General features: G+C 39.7%; 2 protein-coding genes across 3 annotated transcripts in view; both read left to right on the top strand.

The window, feature by feature from the left end:
- The window catches only part of gab2 (GRB2-associated binding protein 2), a 32,939-nt gene extending 29,630 nt beyond the window's left edge, over positions 1-3,309 (top strand). The window contains exons 4-10 of one of the 2 annotated variants that reach the window (XM_026192504.2): positions 611-1,137; positions 1,710-1,807; positions 1,988-2,264; positions 2,391-2,481; positions 2,585-2,687; positions 2,823-2,942; positions 3,019-3,309. In XM_026192504.2, the coding sequence (XP_026048289.1) occupies positions 611-1,137; positions 1,710-1,807; positions 1,988-2,264; positions 2,391-2,481; positions 2,585-2,687; positions 2,823-2,942; positions 3,019-3,162 (1,360 nt within the window). In that variant the 3' untranslated portion in view covers positions 3,163-3,309. Of the gene's footprint in view, positions 1-610; positions 1,138-1,709; positions 1,808-1,987; positions 2,265-2,390; positions 2,482-2,584; positions 2,688-2,819; positions 2,943-3,018 lie in introns of both variants that reach the window. The other variant, XM_026192503.2, reaches the window with a different exon arrangement.
- A 5,370-nt stretch (positions 3,310-8,679) lies between these two features.
- maml2 (mastermind like transcriptional coactivator 2) overlaps positions 8,680-19,422 on the top strand; it is a 33,529-nt gene continuing 22,786 nt past the window's right edge. Inside the window, exon 1 of the mRNA XM_026192042.2 lies at positions 8,680-10,003. Within this exon, the coding sequence (XP_026047827.1) occupies positions 9,593-10,003 (411 nt within the window). The 5' untranslated portion in view covers positions 8,680-9,592. The remainder of the gene's footprint in view (positions 10,004-19,422) is intronic.

Genomic DNA, 19,422 nt, shown 5'->3' with positions numbered 1-19,422 from the left:
CAAGGTCAAGCCCTTCAAAGGAGCCAGACTAAATGAGGCATGTCCCTAGGGTGCCTGACCGAGACTGAGAAACTCTGGGAAAGTCATAGAGTTCCCCCTCCCCCTCCCTTGACAGGGAAACCCTCTTTTGTCAATGCTGAAAACATAAAAATAAAGAAGCTTTTCAAAGAATGATTAAAAATACCGAATTCAAAAAAGCCAGTCCCCCAGGCATTAGAGGCAAAAACGTTGCCTGTGGCATTGGATACAATACTTGTATTGTTCATTGAGCCATCTAAAAAATAACTAAATCACTAAATAAGGTATTTTAGCTCCATAGGTATCATTAACTGGATATCAAGTATATTGTTCTTTAATTGTGTGCTTAATGCTTATCAAGGTAAAGTTCCCTCTGTAGTGCCATGGTACCATCTAGTGGCTATTTTGGTGATTACGCTAAAGTGACAGTAAACACTGTAATAGAAGAGATGATGGTTCATTTTTGTTTAGATAGGCTGGCGCAGTACTTAATTCACAGCATGAGAAAAATAAAGGTAGATAAAAGAAAAGCAGCAAGAAGGTTTCCAGAATAAAAGTTTGTGTGTTTGTGTGTATCCTCTCTGTGCTGCAGAAGTGCCAGTTTCTCCCAGTCCACACGAAGCAAGAGTGCGCAGCTGCATGGCTTTTACAGCCTTCCCAAGCCAGGAAAACACCAGTTGCCAGTGCACGATGACTCGACCCAGGAGGCCTGCTACGTTCTTCCAAGGGGTTACAGCTCGGAGGCGCCAGCTCACAGTGGTCTAGGTGATCCTGAGCTTGAGAATGAGGAGGTCTACACTTTCAAAACGCCTTGCAATGCCCTTGCCACAATGCACAGCAATGAACGCTTGCCTGATAACTATGATCTGCCTACACCACCTGGCTCCTTCTATCAGATCCCCAGGACATTTGATAAAAATCACAACGCCTTGACACCCTCTAGCTCTGAATCCTCATATAATCCTCCTCCCAGACCCCCTAAACCCAGTCAAGGGTCTGAGGGTCAGTGGGGGAGTCCTCAGTCAGTAGGGAGCCAGAATGAAGAGGTAATGTCTGCAGTGTCAGTCATCCCACGCAGAAATACTCTCCCTGCTGTCGAGAACATCAGACTGCACAGAGGTACGCAGGAAATAATTATTGCTATGACTGCTTTGCTAATACGTTTTCACTTCTTCTCTGTTTTTGACAAATAGCAAACACTTTTTGCATCACTCACCTGCTTCTCTTTCACTGACTCTTTCTATATTCTTCTGCTTTTCACTTTGGTGATTTAAAGTTAGCAACTAAGCAGAAACAAGCGTCCCAGTCTGGCAAACTCTGTCCTGTTGAGATGCTAATGAAATTCAAGCCATACAGCCTGCTCCAGAATTTTTCATTCCAGGCTTTTTTCTGCCATGTGAAAAAAGCTTCTGTAAACACAATGCATGGTTTCTTAGCTTGCTGTGGTTATTACTTTGCAAAGTCCATCCTTAGCCATCATATAGGTAGAAACAAGAGCTAATGTGGGACCACTTTTTTTAAATGTTAAAAAGGTCCTTCCTACATATAAATTGATCTCTATAGCAGGGATTGTCATACAGTATTTAAGTCATGTAGGCATGGAATGTTACTTTTACACTTGGGCAGCATTTTCCCTTTCAAAATTTCTGACAGTGGTAAATATTGATCATTTCCTTCACCCTTCTCCACAGGATCCTCCTTTGAAACTAACAATCAACATCGTTTCATCCATTTCAACCACTCAGGCCAGTCTATGGAGTCAGTCAATGATGGATTCAGCTCTTACCTGGTGAGTAACTCTCCCTTGAACTGCACTGTCTCCTCAGATAGATCCTGTTAGCAGTCAATCATAAACTGCAGAGATAGAAAAGGAAATACTTCTATATTTATTCCAACTGAGTGCTACAGTTTTCCTGCAAGTCCAGGGAGATTGTGAGAGTCATTTGCCCCATGTCTCTTTTGATGGCAGAGACAGACACCACTTACTCGCTCAGACAGCGGCAATTCAGATGACAACTACGTGCCCATGAATCCTGGCTCCTCACCACTCAGCGCTTGCCAGGCTGACAGTCCTAAGAATATCTACATTCCTATGAGCCCAGGGCCACATCACTTTGATTTCCCAGGATTCTCTGCAACTTTACCTGCCCGTAAGGCGAGCAGTGCCTCCTTGTGCCACAGGCCCAGTCGTCTCAGTGATGTTACACCACCGCCTATCTATCGCGACCTCAAACCTGACAGAAAATGTGAGATTTTGACACTTAGCTTCTCACTTCTCACTAAGAGCATGCTTCAAATCAGCTCTAAACTCTGGTGTAAATTGTTGAAGACCATGATATTTGTTAATAACATCTGTTCTTGTTTTTCTGCAGCAAAGCCAACACCTCTTGATTTGAAGAACAACGGGATCATTGATGAGCTGCCATTTAAGAGTCCAGTCACTATGTCCTGGACACGACCCATGTGAGTCTTATATCAGTGCATTCCACACACACACAGTCAAGAATCATTACATAGCAGGCAGTACAGATGTTACAGATTTTTTCCCCCCCTTATGTTTCTTTAGGCCTGCTATGAACTGCACATCCTCCCAGCACTGTAGACCCATCTCTACACAAAGCATCACCAGCACCGACTCTGCAGACAGTGAAGAGAATTATGTGGCTATGGTAGGTCCAGGGAGCTGGACGGGGAGACTGGGGAGAGTACATTGTGTTCTTTGTTTTAACGATCCACTTATTTGTATGCACTGCTAACTCACTGCATACTGTGTGAGTGAAACCTCCCTCCTATTACATTAGCAGAACCCAGCGTCTACCTCCCCAGCCGTGAGTGGCACCAGCAGCCCAGCCCCTAGGAAGTGTGGCAACGTGGACTACCTAGCACTGGAATTCCAGCCTGGGACACCCAACCCACACAGAAAAGTAAGCAGAGGATTTTATAGACTAAATTAACTTTTCTCATTTCATATGCAATTAAACTTTATTTATTGTTCCACAGCCCTCTACGTCCTCTGTGACATCGGACGAGAAGGTGGATTATGTCCAAGTCGACAAGGAAAAGACTCAAGCTCTGCAAAACACAATGCAGGAATGGACTGATGTGCGACAGTCTACTGAACCTGCCAAGGGGGTCAAGTCCTGACACTGACCTATACATCAAAAACAAGCCTTAAAGTGTCCCTATTATGCAGGTTTATCATTTTATTCAGGGAGTCAATTAAAATAGATTAAACTCTAGTACAACGAGCGGTTTTCTTATTCTCATTGCGGTGACACTTCTTTTCACCCTCTAACAGGTTCCATTACAGCATTTCCCCAAAAAGTTGACAATAGCGTTGCAAAAGGGAGACATCCTTGATCACAGATGTATAATCGTAGTCCTCCAAGATAGTGTTACCAGGTTTTCCTGCTGAATTGAGAACCTTAAAGAGTTTAATTATTTTGCCCACTGGTTTGCTACATATCTTTGCATGAAATAATTGAATTAACAATAAATTTAAAAAATGTTATTTTATATTAAATCATTTATTTATGCAGAAATCCTAGGAAACTGCCACTCATATATATATATACACACCCAAAACATACTGTAACGCTCTCCAGCACCCACTGTCCACCTCTGAATACCATGTCTGGATATTGGGCTGGGTTTTTTTGGTTTTGGGTGTTTGGTGTTTTTGGCTAGCCTTTAACCCAGTTGTAGCATTTTATTCAAAGGGCTGCAGATTGCAAGCATAAAGCATTAGACATGTTAGAAAGACACCACACATTCACATAATTCTGCTGCAGCTGCTCCTTTTATAGGAGGGAAGCTAACAGATGGTGAAGTTAGCCACATTAGCATAATGCTAACACTAAAGATTTAAGGATATTCCTATTGTTGTGGGGACATTGCTATGGAAAACTAAAAGTACTTTACTTGGTCACTTCCTCAGATCCAGGGAGTGCCCGAAGACTCGACAGCAGAGCATTAGGTGTGTGTTCCTCACAGCAAAGGAATTATAGAGTTCGTAGAAGTGACTTTAATTGAAAATAAAGCAACTGACTACATCTAAATTGAATTAAGGCTGCTCCTCATTCTTTGTTAGTGAGCATGTCAAACCAACCGACTGCATAAACTTCATGACATTGTGTCACAGTGACATAACTAAGTAGCAATACAGAAAAAAGCCTGGAGTGTAAAGAATGTATTTGAGACATTACAGCAGCAGAGATTTTGCTTTCATTTGGCCACACGTGAAAGTTTGGCCTTTGAAAGTTTCCAGACCTCTTACATGAACAAAAGGCTGCGTAACAGATTAGAGAGTTGAGGAAAAACTTAAAGCATAATAGGGGCACTTTAGGTCAGCCATCTCCAGTGTCAAGTTTCTGCCACCATTACCATGGATACTGGATGAGCTTGCTTAAAACTAAAATATTTGGGCCTAAAGCCATAACTAATTTATGCCTGTTCTTTGTGATGATTATTACTAGAGTGTACTGCAAGCATGCAGAATATCAGGCCATACAGGTGAAGTTCCCTGCCAAAGCTCCTCACACAGACTGTTAGAACAGTGAATAGATAATTAATAATATCATCCTTACTGTCAAACTGTTATTTATAAATGCACTGTTTGATCACTGTTCCATTCAACCCTCTGCAGAAGTTAATTTTGTTTGCATCTAGTTGGCAGTTTATTTTGTCTTTGCCATTTAAGAGCAACAGAGGCTAACTGGTCAATAACCATATTAATATACTGTAAGAGTATGCTTGCTGGTCTCAGGAATGCCAAGATGCACTTCAATTTTGGCATGCAGGCTGACTTTCTCTTTTCACTTTAATCTATCATTTGTGCTGAGTCTTGCAGAAGCAGTGAAGAGATTATTTTCACTGCGGGCAATCATTTCAGCTTAGCAGTGCATGTCTGGTAAGAGGAGAGGAAAAAAATATAGCCATACAAATATGCAAAGGCTTGTGTCAGAACCCCTAATGATAACCATACATGACTGTTGCCTGGGTTTCTATTAAATATGAGCCCAAACTATATTTAAAAGCTGTCAGGCATGATGGCAGGCCAATTATTTCAATGCAGGAACAAAGTTGGTTACATCCAAATCTACGACATGAAGAAGATGGGAAAGGCAAGATGACAAAACCTCGTTACTTTTGATTTCAGTGGTCATTTCACTTGAGTTAAGATTCAAATGGATTTGCAATGTAAACGTGCACTGAAAAAAAAAAACAAACCCCAAAATTATTGTGTTGTGCTGATTAAAAAATAGAAATAAGACAAGAGGTGTAGTTTGCACGTACTCTGTCTCTCTAGAGACCATTAACAAAAGTCTAGTAGATAAAGAGTAGCATATTTCTGTTTTCCAGAACTCTCCATTCACTGATTTCTCTCTTTGGGCTTTGAAATGCCACACACTACAGCTTTGTCCCTGAGGAGTACTTTTGTTCCTGTATGTAAATTATTAATAGATATACATATTGCAGTGCATCTTTTTGACTGTTAGAAATTTGATACACTTGTACAAGGCATAAAGAGCACTACAATAATGTAACATAGTGCTTTAAATGCAAAGGAAATCTACCACAGTGGATATTTGCCAGTGATCGTAGTCACTATAAAACAGTCGTGAAATATTGTTTACTAAATTTCTTTTGTTGATCAATTTGCCTTATATTTTCATTTCGGTTTAGACCGTACATTTTGCCTTGAAGAAATTTTCACAATATTCTTAGAATAAACAGGAAGAATCATATTATAGTAAGGACAACTGAATGATCAGTTTCTAGTTCAACTCAAGTTCAGTATTTCATTGTGGGCTGGAACCACAGAATCCATTTTTGACCTTAATAAGAATAGCGTGGCCATGGAGTGCTAGATGGTATGGATTATTTCATTAAGATTTACTTCTTAATGTTTTTCTACCATTTTTACAGCTTTTTTATATTCTTTTTAATCATTATTTTTTACTGATACATGTAAGCAAGTGTTATGCATTATGACAGGAACAGGCTAAAGTAAACTACGTTTGTTTAGTGTATTATTCTTTTTTTAAATTACCAAATTTCATTTTTGTATGATCTAATCATAAAAAGGCAAAGGCTGCCAGTGTAAGTTGGACTGGCAAATCCCAGGTGAATTGTGATTCACAAAGAGCAAGAGAGGAAAGGAAAGAGTGAAGAAAAGCCTGTCTCCCTGTCTGTTTGTTTGGGTTTTTTTTTAATGAAATGGATGTGTAATTTATTATCTAGAGAGATCATGTGTAAGCAGAAGAGTTGTGTATGTGTTGTGGTAGATTGTAAGCTGTAGTATGTTAAATGACAGCCTGACTGGGTTGAAAACACTGTTCAGATCTACTGTCAGGCTGTCACTGAGTTGACGTACTGTACTTGTAAAGATTTTTTTAACCACTATTATTACTACTACTGTAAGGCAGATTGCTTGTGTTAATTTATTAATTTATTGTATGTGTGTGTGTGGTTTTTTTTAGTTGATAATAGTAAAAAAAGAAAGAAGGAAAGAAAGAAAACAACAACAACCATCAAACAAGGAATCTTCTCTCTACTAACACTGATGTATACAAACTGTCTTGATTTTGAAGCAATATGAGAAAAACAATGACAGTGGTATTGTGGTACAGTTAAATTGGAATACACAAAAATACAATACTTTGTTATTCCTGTATAATGGTAGGCTTACAATGTGGACGTAGAATAAAGCAAGAAGTGAAAGTTTGGTGTTAAAGTTCTTTAAATGTAAACCTCATCTTTCAACCACACTTTCTCCTTTAGTTGTAAACTGAACACAGTGGTGGAGCTCTTACTGTCCACACACAGTAAACTGTGGCTGCTCCCTTTAGGAGGTCACCACAGCAGATCATCTGTCTCCATCTCAGCTTATCTCTGCTATCACACCAACCGCCTGCATGTCCACTTTCACTGCTTCCCTGAACCACCTCTGTCCTCTTCCTTGTTTCCTCCCCCCTGGCAGCTCCATCTTCAATGTCCTTTGTCCAATATGTCCACTATCCTTTCACTGTAAAAGTCCAGTCCAGCTTGGTCACTCCCAATGAAATTAGCATCTTCAACTCTCACACCTCCAGCTTTACCTCCTTTTGTGTGTGCCACTATCTCCAAACCATAGATCACAGCAGAACTCACTAGCATCTTGAATTGCTAGTAATACCAAAATAAAATACCTTAGAACATCTTCCAAAACAGAATATACAGACGTTAAATGTATGCTGCCCTCTGTTGTTAAAGAAAGCAGCTGCAGTCAAGTACTAATAAAACATTAGATGACAAGCTCCTTTGGGTTATGCCCAAAGATGCATTTAGAACCAAATTGGAAAATGCAGATTATCGTACTGAAATACAGATATTTTTTTAAAGGGTTTCTACAGGATTCCTCGTCTTTAATAAGCCTGCTACTTCTTAAATAATGACTGTTATTATGCTTCAGGATCATTTTCCAGTAATGACCACTGGGTGGCCATGCCATTTCCCATAAAGAGAATAAAAATGATTAATAAGCAAAACATTTCTTAGTCAGCCAAGACCCTGATGAAGATTAGTTAACTGAATGACTGAGGGAGGCATCTATACATATAGGTAATGAAATATCCATCATAAAGAAGGGCCTAAAAGGGAGGGGAGAGTGTGGGTTGGCAGATTCGTGAGAGCGTTTTAGGTTTTAATCATATGCGTATGGGTTAACAAGTTGGTGGCCGCTAGTCTTACAGTCTGCCGCTATCAAAGCAGCCCCAAAGACAAATAGTTAATTTATTATACTAATTACACTTGGAAAAGGCTTCAGTGTTGAACGGAATTGATTTCTTCTTGAACTCTGTGTGGACTTCGCACGATCTCCCCATATTTGTGTGGTTTTCCTCTGGGTGCTCAAGCAGCTTCCTTCTGCTTTACAGAAACATGCATCCTGTGTGAGCGAGTTTCTGCGTGATTCTGTGGCTGTATCTTAATCTCCTATATCTCGTTCCCCTGAACCAGATACGATTAACTTCAAACAACAGCCGGTTAATGAATGAAAGGGCAATAAATTGCTTTGAGAAGGTGTAAAATCAAAACAAATATAGTCGAATGCACTTTTGTGATTGTTATATTTGAAAGCTACTGAGTACATTTACCCAACTTTTAAGATTTACAGAAAGCTGAAAGTTACCAAAGATTTGAGGCATAGCGGGCTAGACACATAAGACAACAGTATAGGAACATGTCAGCAGCCAATCAGCTCATTTGAGCGGTTCTGTAGGCTCGCTTGGTTAGTTACTCTGCGTGTTAACTCAAAAAAAGATCAAAGAATACTTCTGGATTTAACTATTCTTTTCATGCTTTAGTTAATTATCTAAATATGTTTTTCATTTGTGTCTTTAAATACAGGATGAGTAAATGTTCGATAACATGTGTTAGTTGATTAGCTTGACCAGGTGGCAGACAGAACAGCGGTGCCAGGTTGACCCTTCACTGCTCCTTCGGTTAGACAACAGTGTTCAAATTTTTAAAATACATTATAAGATTCCCTCCGTGTCACCGTTCACGCCTTGCAAGACAAGTTCAGGCTTTTCTCCACTAGAGTGTGCCACTGGACCCCCCTTTTTTTAACCATACGAGTTCATGTCAAAAGCAGAATGTTCGTACAATAAGGGTCTGTGTAAGTAGCTCCGCTATTGCCTTCGTGTACCACACGGACAAACGATTGTCAATGGACTATTTGAGACGGATTTCAGTCGGCTTCTGCGACGACTGCCTGCGTTTAGGGGGTCTGGGTTTTTTGGTTTTTTTTTTACTTGTTTGCAACCAGATTCCTATCCGGATTGAAAGGAAAGCAACAAAGAAAAGGACTCATTTCGAAACAAACAAAAAAATGCCGTGAGTCTTGAAGTTTAGTGGATTTCGTGTGTTTGTTGGTTCTTCTATTTTTGCAGCCGGTCGCTCTCACTCAATTTATAGTCGATAGTGTACTCTTGGACTTGGCGTTAACGAGAGTGGTACAATATTTAGATAAAGTAGGCTGAAAATGTAGCTACTCGGAATGTACCACCAGTGAAACCGAAGTTGTGCGTGCCGTGGGTTTGAATTATCTAAGGGATTCATATTGAATATAACCTATTTATCTGTGAGCAGAGCTCCAGTCGTTAAGCAAGAGCGGATTCATTCCAGCTGCGGAGCCTTTCATGTTTGTAAATCATTTCACGTTTAATTATAAGCTGACAGAGCCTATCCCCCGAGGAAAAACTACTACAATTCTGTAACTTTGAGACTTTTAATGCATGTTTTTAATCCACGTGGAGCATAGCATGATTTTACATGGAGCGTATCTTAATCTTTAATCTTTTATATCATATAATATCATAGTCCCAGTTTGACAAGATAATTGGCTCACATTTCAACACATATCATAGGCCATAGTGACTCCTCTCCAGAGACTACAGCCAAGTATTTTTCTTTTTCACATGGGATCATTGGAAGTCTTCAGTACGTTTTCTTGTTTTCTTCCATGCCCGTTCTGTGGTCCACTGTAAGCACAGTGGACCTCAGTCTATAAACTTATCAGGGACCTGCGGGCATGGGAGAAGCGACCCCCGCTCAGTCTGCTGCAGGGACATACGTACCCATGTTGGGTGTTGGTTTAGGAGCTATGCCCGGTGGGGTCAGCAACGGGCCGGTGGTGGCCAGCTCAAGGGGCTCCACAGTGCCACAGCTGCACAACGCCATAGTTGAGCGTTTACGCGCCCGGTTAGAGACGTGCAGGAGGCACCATTCTACCTGCGCGGACCGCTATCAGCGAGGTCAGGCCGAGAGCACAGACCGGGAGCACGAGAGTACGCTTCAGCTGCTTAGCATAGTCCACCAAGGTCCTGGGAACCGTAAAGCAAAAGGTAGCCGGGGATCGAACCAGCAACCCCCAGACTACAGCAGGGCTAACGGAGAGCAAAAGGGGTCAGATGGCGAGCAGAAGATCCCCACACGCATAGCGGTGAGTTGCTGTTAATGTTGTCTGTCAAGGTTCTCAGTTATCCAGGTCATCGTAGTCTATGGAGCTTGGAAAGAATAGCATCTGGACTTCTTTAAGTTTCTTTGAAGACGATTCACCTCTCATCCGAGAAGCTTCATCAGTTCTAAGAGCAACTGGTGGATTGTCCCAGATTTTAAGCCCTACGGGAGTGTCCCCAAGAGGGTCATGGAGCGCCTATTGATCTTCTACCTAATCACACAAGCCAAGGTGTGAAAACGGGTGTGGGCCACAATCAGCCAATGTTTCCGGTGAACCCAATGTGAAACCTAGCCCCACCCTATCATGTGATTTACTGAGGTCAAATGGCCCAGGATGTGAGTGGGCATTAAGGCGTCTGGGAAGGGATCTCAAAACTGGATTATAGATGGCAGACGGTTGGTGTGGTAAGCCAGCGCCTACATTCAAAGATGGCCGTTCACAGTGGCTTCTTTCACTCCTCTTTCAAACCGTCTGTCTTCTCTGTCCAAAATGTGAACATTGGCATCCTCAGCATCCAGAAACACCTCTTTAAGAAAACCTAAAGAAGTCCAGACGCTTTTCTTTCCAGGCTCCTTAGACTGCCGATATTGTTGTGTTGTTTGTTTTTTAACATAAATAATTAGGACTATTACAATCAAGCTTGTGGCAGCGATGACAAAATTGATAACAATGATGAGGGTACCAGTATGTTGTAATGGGGGTGAAACGCCTAAAGTTATAGCCATTCTCAAGGACCACAACATTGAGACTGAGATTTTTTTTTTTTATGCTATGTGAAAAATCAGCTGGGAGCTTTCCTTGGCGATAATGGATCAATAAATGTTTCTACATTGATAACGCTGCTGTCACTATCCATGAACAAAAAGTCCAAGCTTTTTCCAAACTTAGATGGCAGCCAAATGCATGTCAAAAACAGTCAGGAAATGTTCTAAAACTCTAAGTTCCTGATTAAGGGGGCCCTTAAGGTAGATGGCATGATACAGAAGCATCACGCTTGTTTGCAAAGCAATCCATTTTGAGGAAATGGTTTTGGGGTCATTGGGCCATGGGGATGTTTTGCATTTACTGCAAACCTTGACAACATAACAACCATGCAGCTGATCCAAACAGAGGGATGCGGATGCATTTTGTGGTTTGTTTAACCCATTTAATATGCACTGTTATGTCATTTTTTAAAATTTTTTTTGTTTCTGAGTTATTCTGTTGAGATTGAGAACTGAGTAGTTGCATGACCTTGTGTGCCACTGAGAGTACAGGACAGTGTTTTCTCCCCTAACAGCAAAGCTTCACATAGGACATAGGTAGGCAGGATAGGAAAACTTAACTGTGCTTTCTGTGTGCCTGGTAGTGCTGATAGGACTGACTTCCTGTATGGCATCTGTTAAGGGAGCAGTCACTGAGATGTGAGATTTATTTAGTTGTTTTCTTTCACTGGGCATGGGGGAGTTTAGCGTCTAGCCTATTACTTCCCAAGCAATAATGTCAAAGGTTGAAAGCTTGCAGACATTCTTTTTCTAGATGTGGTGAAATAAACAATATTTCATACATATATTTTATTTTTTACCAACAAAAATATAAAATGCATTAATGTTTCATGTACAAGAAAAGCAGATTCTCTGTGGTTTATAGAGTTAGTTTAAAATGCAGTTTACCTCTCAGCTTTTACATTTTCATGCTGATCGGTAGAGCCATGGCAGTGGAACACGATGAGAGACAAGACACAACTTAATGGATTATACTGGCTGTCTAAAAGAGGTCAGGGTACATCATTATCATGTACCGTTTCATTTTTACTGATCTTGACTCTGGAGTAACATGTTCTATTTAAAACTGATGAGTGCAGCAAGATAGTGAGGAGGAAATGAAGTCCTGGCGTACATGTTTATATCAACCCTGAGGTTAATGTTTTCGCAACGTATAATGATCGGGTGAAGCACAACAGCCGCTCTTGCAGAAATCCTGTTTAATGCCAGTATGTTGCATGTATACAGTCTATATATATCCTTATAACTCTTGCCACCAATTTATTTATTTTTTTTAATTTATTATCATCTTTGGCTATAATAACTGAAAGCTGCTTCAAATATGTATGGGGGTTCTGCAGAGTTCACCATAATTCATTCTTCAGAATTAAAAAGTAAGACATCTCAAATGACCACATCTGTGCATGTTATTGAGTGTTCACATTGGAATTTGCAGTGGAAATGTATACTGAGTTAGGGGCAAACAACACAATGGATTATGACTGCTTGGGAGTGCAGAGTGAGCAGCAGCACTTAACAACAGTGCTCATTGAGACCAGATTAACAAAGGATATTCTTTTAGATGAAATTGGAGAAATTTGAAGGAAGAGACGAGAGCATACTTATCGACTCGGAAAATCGTTTTCCTTAATGCGTGGATGAACTCATTGAAAGCTTTTGGATATTCATATTTTAGATTGTTTCTTTTCATGGCCAGTTTTCCAATTGTTCCCTTCATACCTGTATCAGAAAATGTATTCAGCACAGAAATAGGTCACACAGTAGAGCTTACAAAACATTAGCCCCATATTACAATGAACAGACATTCAGTTTCATCAGATCAGGATCCAACAATCATCTTACATTGTCTGTCAACGATACAGATAGTGAGCACAAAAATGAAAGGCTTAACAAACAACCATACAGCCTCGAAGCATACTAGCATGCCATGTAATGCCATGTTATATTATCATGTGTTTAACAAATGGCTCACTAAGCACCTTCTTGATAGATTTGCCGGCCATGAAACTGTTTGAACCACAAGGTCCCCATATAAATGTTTAGAGCCACTGAATACATTTCCTGCATGTGTTTACTTTAAGTCAAACAGGCCTTGAAAATGCAGTAGGCGAAGGATGCCTGGTGATTAACAGTGCTATGTGCACAGGGAGGATTTTGTTATTACTCAGTCTTGTAGTGACAGATCTGGGAAGTATACTCATAGAGCAGCATGCACACAAAGTGCTCATATGCTGAGCTGTTTTCCTATTATTTTAAGCACTTGTGACCTTGTTTGTCTGCCATACAGGTTTTTTGTAAAAACTGTAGCCTTAGTCATACTGGTCAGTTAGTGGTTTGAAACATAAATCATGTAACCACAGCCAGCTCTAGCCAATGACTTCTGGTTATCTATCAATTTTCCGTGACTGTGTACTGTGAGTCCTGTAATAAAGGCAAATTCCCAAAATATTATTTTGGCTTTGTGTGCTAATTTGGCACAATTGCCTTGGCAAACTGAATAAAAATTGGCAGTTGTAGTTGTTTGGACTTTTAAATGTATGACATTTATTTTACAAGATAAAGAGGGTATGAGAAACCATGTCATTTGGACATTTTTAAAGCTTGGAAAGGAAGCTAATTTCCGCTCTCAGGGAAACCCTTTTTACTATGAAAATGGCAAACATGAGGGATTATTGGAATGCTGGGTAGAGGTTGGAAAGACTGGTTGTTTGCACTTTTCATGATGTTCTTAACTTGAAGATCATCACCCCCTCAAAGAGGCTGAAGGATTGCAGAGTGATTAATAGAACAGGAAAGGAGAAAAAATACTAATCAAAATTTTGTTTGGTCTCTTAGGCTTTGAACTAATGTAGCTTTTGCGCAAATGCTTGTGTAACACTGCGCTTTTGACTTAGTGCATCATCTAGGATATCACTAATGCCAATTGAAGGTTTTGCAGCGAAATTGTTTCTCGCCTATTTACTAGTGCACTACTACATGGGTCAGAATTAAAATTTATGAATTTATAATTTATTGAGTTTTGAAAGCTTAAATATTGTCACAAGACTACAACTTCTGGGTAAGCAGATTGACAGTAAGCAGATTGACAGCTTGCTAAAAAAAAATCCCACAGAAAAGGAATACCTTGCACTTATTCGTGGTCATGTATGATGGAGTGGATAGTGTGTGCATGTGTGTGAATGTGGGGTGGGGTGTGTGCTGTGTTTCCTGGCATACCCTGTTTGGCTGTTGAACAGCCTGAATCAGATGCCGGTGGTCTGATCTCAGCCTGGCTCGGCAGTGATGTGAAACAATTAGCCCAGGTCCATGGGGGCCACCCACTGTGAAGCCCATAGCTCTACCCAACTCTGTGGATGCAGAAAGGGATCCGTGTTCATCCCACAGATCACTTCCATGTTGTCATGGATAGGTTACAGTCTTCTTTTAGAAATAGCTTGCTGCCAGTTGGTCTGAATGGTGAATTACTTTAAGTCCCCTGCAGAGCAGAATGGAAATTCTGTGGGTGCTGTTTATTGACAGCATGGCTACACTTTAAGCCTGATGTGATTACGCTTGTCTCATTGTGCAGACCGTTAGCTGCTAGATGAGTTGAGCATCTCATAGTGCTCTGATTAAAAGACATTAAGATAGGCCTCCATATACTGTAGTAAAGCCATCTGTTAATCTCCTCTTTCTATTTGGGATTAGTCATCCGTCCAACTTGTGGTTCAATTCTACTTATGGGTAATAATAATAAATATATTAAAAATGTTCTATTATTACTTTTTTTTTGTTGCTACAAGAAAGACATATCTTTAGAATTGTCATCATGCTCTTAAAAGATAGACAAAGCCGTTTAGTCAGTGGGGTGCTTACTGAGTAGTTATATTATTTATTTAACAAATTAGTAACGTACCTTTTTATTGTTCAAATGCTAAAAAACTTGGAGGATTGAAAGGTTTTGGAATTCAAAGATTTTGGGTTGATGTAAAAGCTTAATCTAACAAAGAAAGAATGAGTTGAAAGTGATATATACTTGTATTACTGAGTTTGATATGCTCAAATGTTTCCCGATTAATCAAGGCAGTAATGTCTTTTCAAATGTATGACCTATTCATATATAGGTTTATGTCCTGTTTCTTCTTGTACAGAAGAGATCCCCACATTTTTGCATAGAAAAACATTAAAACAGCCTTTTTACAGTCAAACAGTCAGATTTACTGTCTTATGCAATAAAAGTTGAGACATGTAACACTATGTTCTGGACACTCCAGAGCACCGTTCATAAATTTTCAGCACTAAGTAGAGGTACTTAGGCACATCTTGTCCTCAAGGAAGTGGGATGTGGTATGTTAATGTCAAACAAGGCTAATGTTGTGGCTTCTCATTTGGGGTGGTGGTGGTATTAATCTAGGACATTTGTAGTTATATTTGTAGTTATTAGCTACTGTATCATCTTTTGGTTAAATTGTGCATGAGATTAAAGTCTGCGGTAATATTTTAGGATAACATCAGCTTATAAACATTCTAAACAACTTATACATTTTGTGATCGTGATTGCTGTGTCCTCAAGGGAGAGCGGGATACAAGCGTCAACAAGTTCCTTTTCTAACAGACTATGTAGACACCGGATTTCTAAGTGGCACAAAGAAAGTTCACAGATGAGTGTCATTTCTCAGAGGAGCTTTACTTATTAATCCCTTTGATTTTGTGAGTGTATTTATTGAAAATGCAGATTTTAATATCTTACAGTGTCATGATGTCAAGATATTCAGCACATCCCTAGTTCTAGCATGATGATGTCTGGATATGTCAAATTAAATTTTAAGTGGATGTCCAAGACATCCAATTTTGTGTTAAGTGCTAAGCAGTTTTTGTAGTGGATTTGTCACTGCCTCCAGGAGATCTAGTAGTATTTTGTTTTTGTGTTGAGCCATGGTAGCTGCTGCTGACTACCCAGCTTCAAACAATCTTGTTAATGCCAGAAAACATGCATCACTTCCTGTGCAGCAGTGGATTTTTCCCAGAAAGGCCCTATGAGACACTCAGGTTTTTATGACAACAGATGCAGTAAAAGCTGAGTGAGCTGAGTGTAAGTTGCTAGTGTATCAGATAATTGTGAAGAGCAGTGAACATTTCAACCAAATCACTTTAAGTTGTTCAGTGCAGATATAGAGAAAAGGGTGATATTTGTAATGGTAAAGATGGGAAGTTATGAGGAACAAACAAAAAGAGACTTTCGTGTTTGGCATATGTATCAGATCCCTTTCCTACTTCCTTTAGTGTGAGAGAAAGGTAAAAACTTGTAATTTTTAAGAGGTTTTCAGAGTGTGGTCAGAATTCAACTTGTTTTTGTTACCATGACCTGGCTATTACCATAAATGAGTAACTGCAAATTTCTTTATGCTTCCCATTGAATAGATGATGTGTTAAAACAGGGGAAAAAATCAAGTAGAATTAGATTTAAAAACAAGAGAGGGCTCACCAAACCTTGGTATCATGCAGCAGCAACGTGCTGGAAATAGTTGCATGTAAATCTGGGACATCTCTGTACCTGGCAACATTTGCAGCGCCTTCTACTCTTTAAACGAGCACACTTTTATTCTTTTCTGGACTAATTTATACTTTGTTATCCAGTTCCATGCTACCAGAGGGCACACAGAAGATAAAAATAATAATAAGAAAAACAAAAAAACATTATCGATAAAGAAAGACAGAAGTTTCCAAATACCTAGCGGGGCAGCCAGGATGTGTGTCAGATCAAAGAAATTTATGGCTCATGGGTTATGCGGCATCTCTAGGAGCAGTGTCTTAAGCGAACTTCACTCTCGCTATCTCATCCCACTCCCCTTCTCCTACATACTTCCACTCACACTCACTGACACACAAATACACACACAAACAAAACCCACTCTGCCGCACGCGTCCTTATGTTTTATTCAGCAGCCTATGGAAGGCAGTGCCTGTCTTTGAAGAGTGCTGCAGAAATCATGTACTAAATCCATCTCATCCTTTTCAATGGTTGATTCAATGTAAGTGTGTACATGCTCAGAAGAACATGCTCCATTCAAAGTCCAGGTAGGCCAGGTTGCTGTTCGAGGTTCATAAATGTCTGACCTTTTAGGATAAATGTTTCCTTTATTTGTAATGGAACCATTGCTGGTTAAAAGCCTTTCCTCCATAGACATGTGCTTCCTGTCCTTGGAAGTGGCCCCTGGTGTCAAGAAGAGCTTGCAAGGTAACATCTTTACCTTCAGTCACCATCCAAACAGTGTAGAAATTTTATATATATATAAAAAGCATCACCCTTGCAAAATCAGCTCCTTGGTGGCATATATTTTGTTGTGTTGAATCTACTAATTTATCTTTAGAGTAGTAATGAATAATAAGTCAGTATAAGTGTTTACTATTGCTTAATTTCACATTACAGAAATGGCTGTGACGTCACGTGTGGATCTCACTCAATTAGAACATTTTATTTAAGAGAAAACTAATCCATGGTAATTTTTTCATATGTGCTTAAATAATCTATTAAGCAGAAATTGTCAGCGTTTTCCCATAAGTTTCAGAACAGACACATTTCCCCCACAGTCTCATCTTACTATTAAATGGATATTTTTTGCAGCATTCACAGTTTGGTGCACCAAAGGGGGGTTTCTAGGAATTTTTTTTTTTTTCTTTTTTTCTTTTGGGGGGGGAGGTCCAACAGTTGAAATCAGTAAATTTTATTAGCTATCAAAGCTAAATAAATGCACATGAAGAAAAAAAAAAATCAGATTGTTATAATAATCTTAGTGTACAGACCTCCTATGTCAATAAACATGCATTAGGAGACTCAGCTCCCCATAATAATAGTGTAGCCATGCAAGATTTAACAGCAAGATAATGGAACTAATAAAATACAGTCTGATTACAACAGTAAATATGTTTAATTTTGCTTAGTCACAGAAGTAAATACCAGCATCTCACATATCCTTTGTTGGCAGTTTGTAAAGCAAAGAAGTTGAACAGTGGCAGTGGTGCAAAACACTGTTCATCTTTCAAAACCTCCAAACTTGCTGTTTTCCTTCTGTAATCAAACCAATATCTTTCCCTGCATATAACGGAGCCACCATGAGCCACCCTTTTAACCCCAGCCCTGGTGCAGCTTTTATGTTTATATTTATTCAAAAATATAACTTGCAATATAATGCATTCACATAAACTGCACTTTGCCCTATTTTCGGATCTCATTTTGATAGTTGTTTTAATTTTTCTTGTTGATATGTCAACAGCAAATTAGACTCTGCAATAGACCCTTGTGAATTTGTGTAGATACTCGTTCCATGTTCTGAATATAAATTACCGCGGTACTGACTGTGTTCATGCAAGTGAACATTTCACTGCGTCGAAATACCTCCATTCCCAAAGGGTTTGGATTAGAGAGTCCCCACTGTATCCCTTTGTTGTTGAGTTCTGCTTTCAGCATGCTCCCAGTTGTTACCAACACATTGTTTAAATTTCAAGCATTATGCCGACCTCGGGATACAAAAAATCTCATCTATGCTGTTGAAGTCATTGGGGAATTTTAGAAGGACTAATATATTAGTGCTCCGTTGTAGCTATTAAATCCACATGAAAACAAATATTTCATAGCTTTTCATCATCTAGAATCTAGACATAAGAGTAAGTATCCAGCTTAGGGCAATCACTTAGCAGGCAAGGACCATGTTTATGTGCTTTTGTATCTTCAGAGGGGCCTTGTAGAGGTATCCGTTCATGCCTGATGTGATTTCTTCTGCTGAGAGAGCTCTTTGAGGTTTGTCAAGTTTTTCCTGCTTGACTTAATTGAAGGGAGGGTAGGATTGTGTGAGTGGGGGGGAGAGGGGGTTGGGGGTAATGCCTCTGAGTGTCTTTCCACCAATACTTTGCTACCCAGTGCTGAAACTGGAACCCTGTGGGAACAAGCTTGTTCAGGTGTATTTCATGTGCAGTGCACTGAAAGTGAATTGAGGGGAGGAATTGCATTCAAAGCGAAACACAAGCAGTAGTTTGTTACCTTGTTTACAGAAGAACAAGGCTTAAAAATAAAAGAGTATTCTTTAACCTAGCAATATTAGCATTTGTTTTTGGAAGTTACATTATGAGCAAACTTTAACAAGTGTGATGCTTTTGTTGTCGACACTTCTGTGTTTGGATAAACAGGAGCTTATCTACAACTGTTCTCACACTTATCTGACAATCAGCCACCTGATATGTCAGAGTTTCCTGGACTTGTTCTAGCTTCTGTTGTAAACAGATCTGATTATCTCAGCTGCTATGAGTGAACTGGGTGTGGAAGTCCATTTATGTTATCAGCTTAACACAATATGTTCTTCTTCACCTTGCTGAAACTCTTTAGTCTAACCTTAAAATACTTGATAGGTTTAAAACGAAGTCTGTTTATTGGATGGAATCATTTGAAGCTGAACTAAAAGAACGAAACTCACTCGTTTGCTAAGCAACAGTTGCTTATATAGCAAAACAGCTATATTTTCAGCAAGAGTCTATTCTCACCAGGGTCATTACCCTCTTATGGAACTGAGTAAGTGGGCTCCTGATGTCACTGGCAAAGCCCTTACACAGAATGCTGGGTTAAACTGGGAGGGGGAAGGGCCATGCTAGATCAGAGTTCAGGCA

Source organism: Astatotilapia calliptera, chromosome 14 (genome assembly GCF_964374335.1).
Source record: "Astatotilapia calliptera chromosome 14, fAstCal68.1, whole genome shotgun sequence".
Taxonomy (NCBI): Eukaryota; Metazoa; Chordata; class Actinopteri; order Cichliformes; family Cichlidae; genus Astatotilapia; species Astatotilapia calliptera.
Note: the sequence above shows the minus strand (reverse complement) of the source record. Positions and strands in the feature narration are given on the sequence as shown.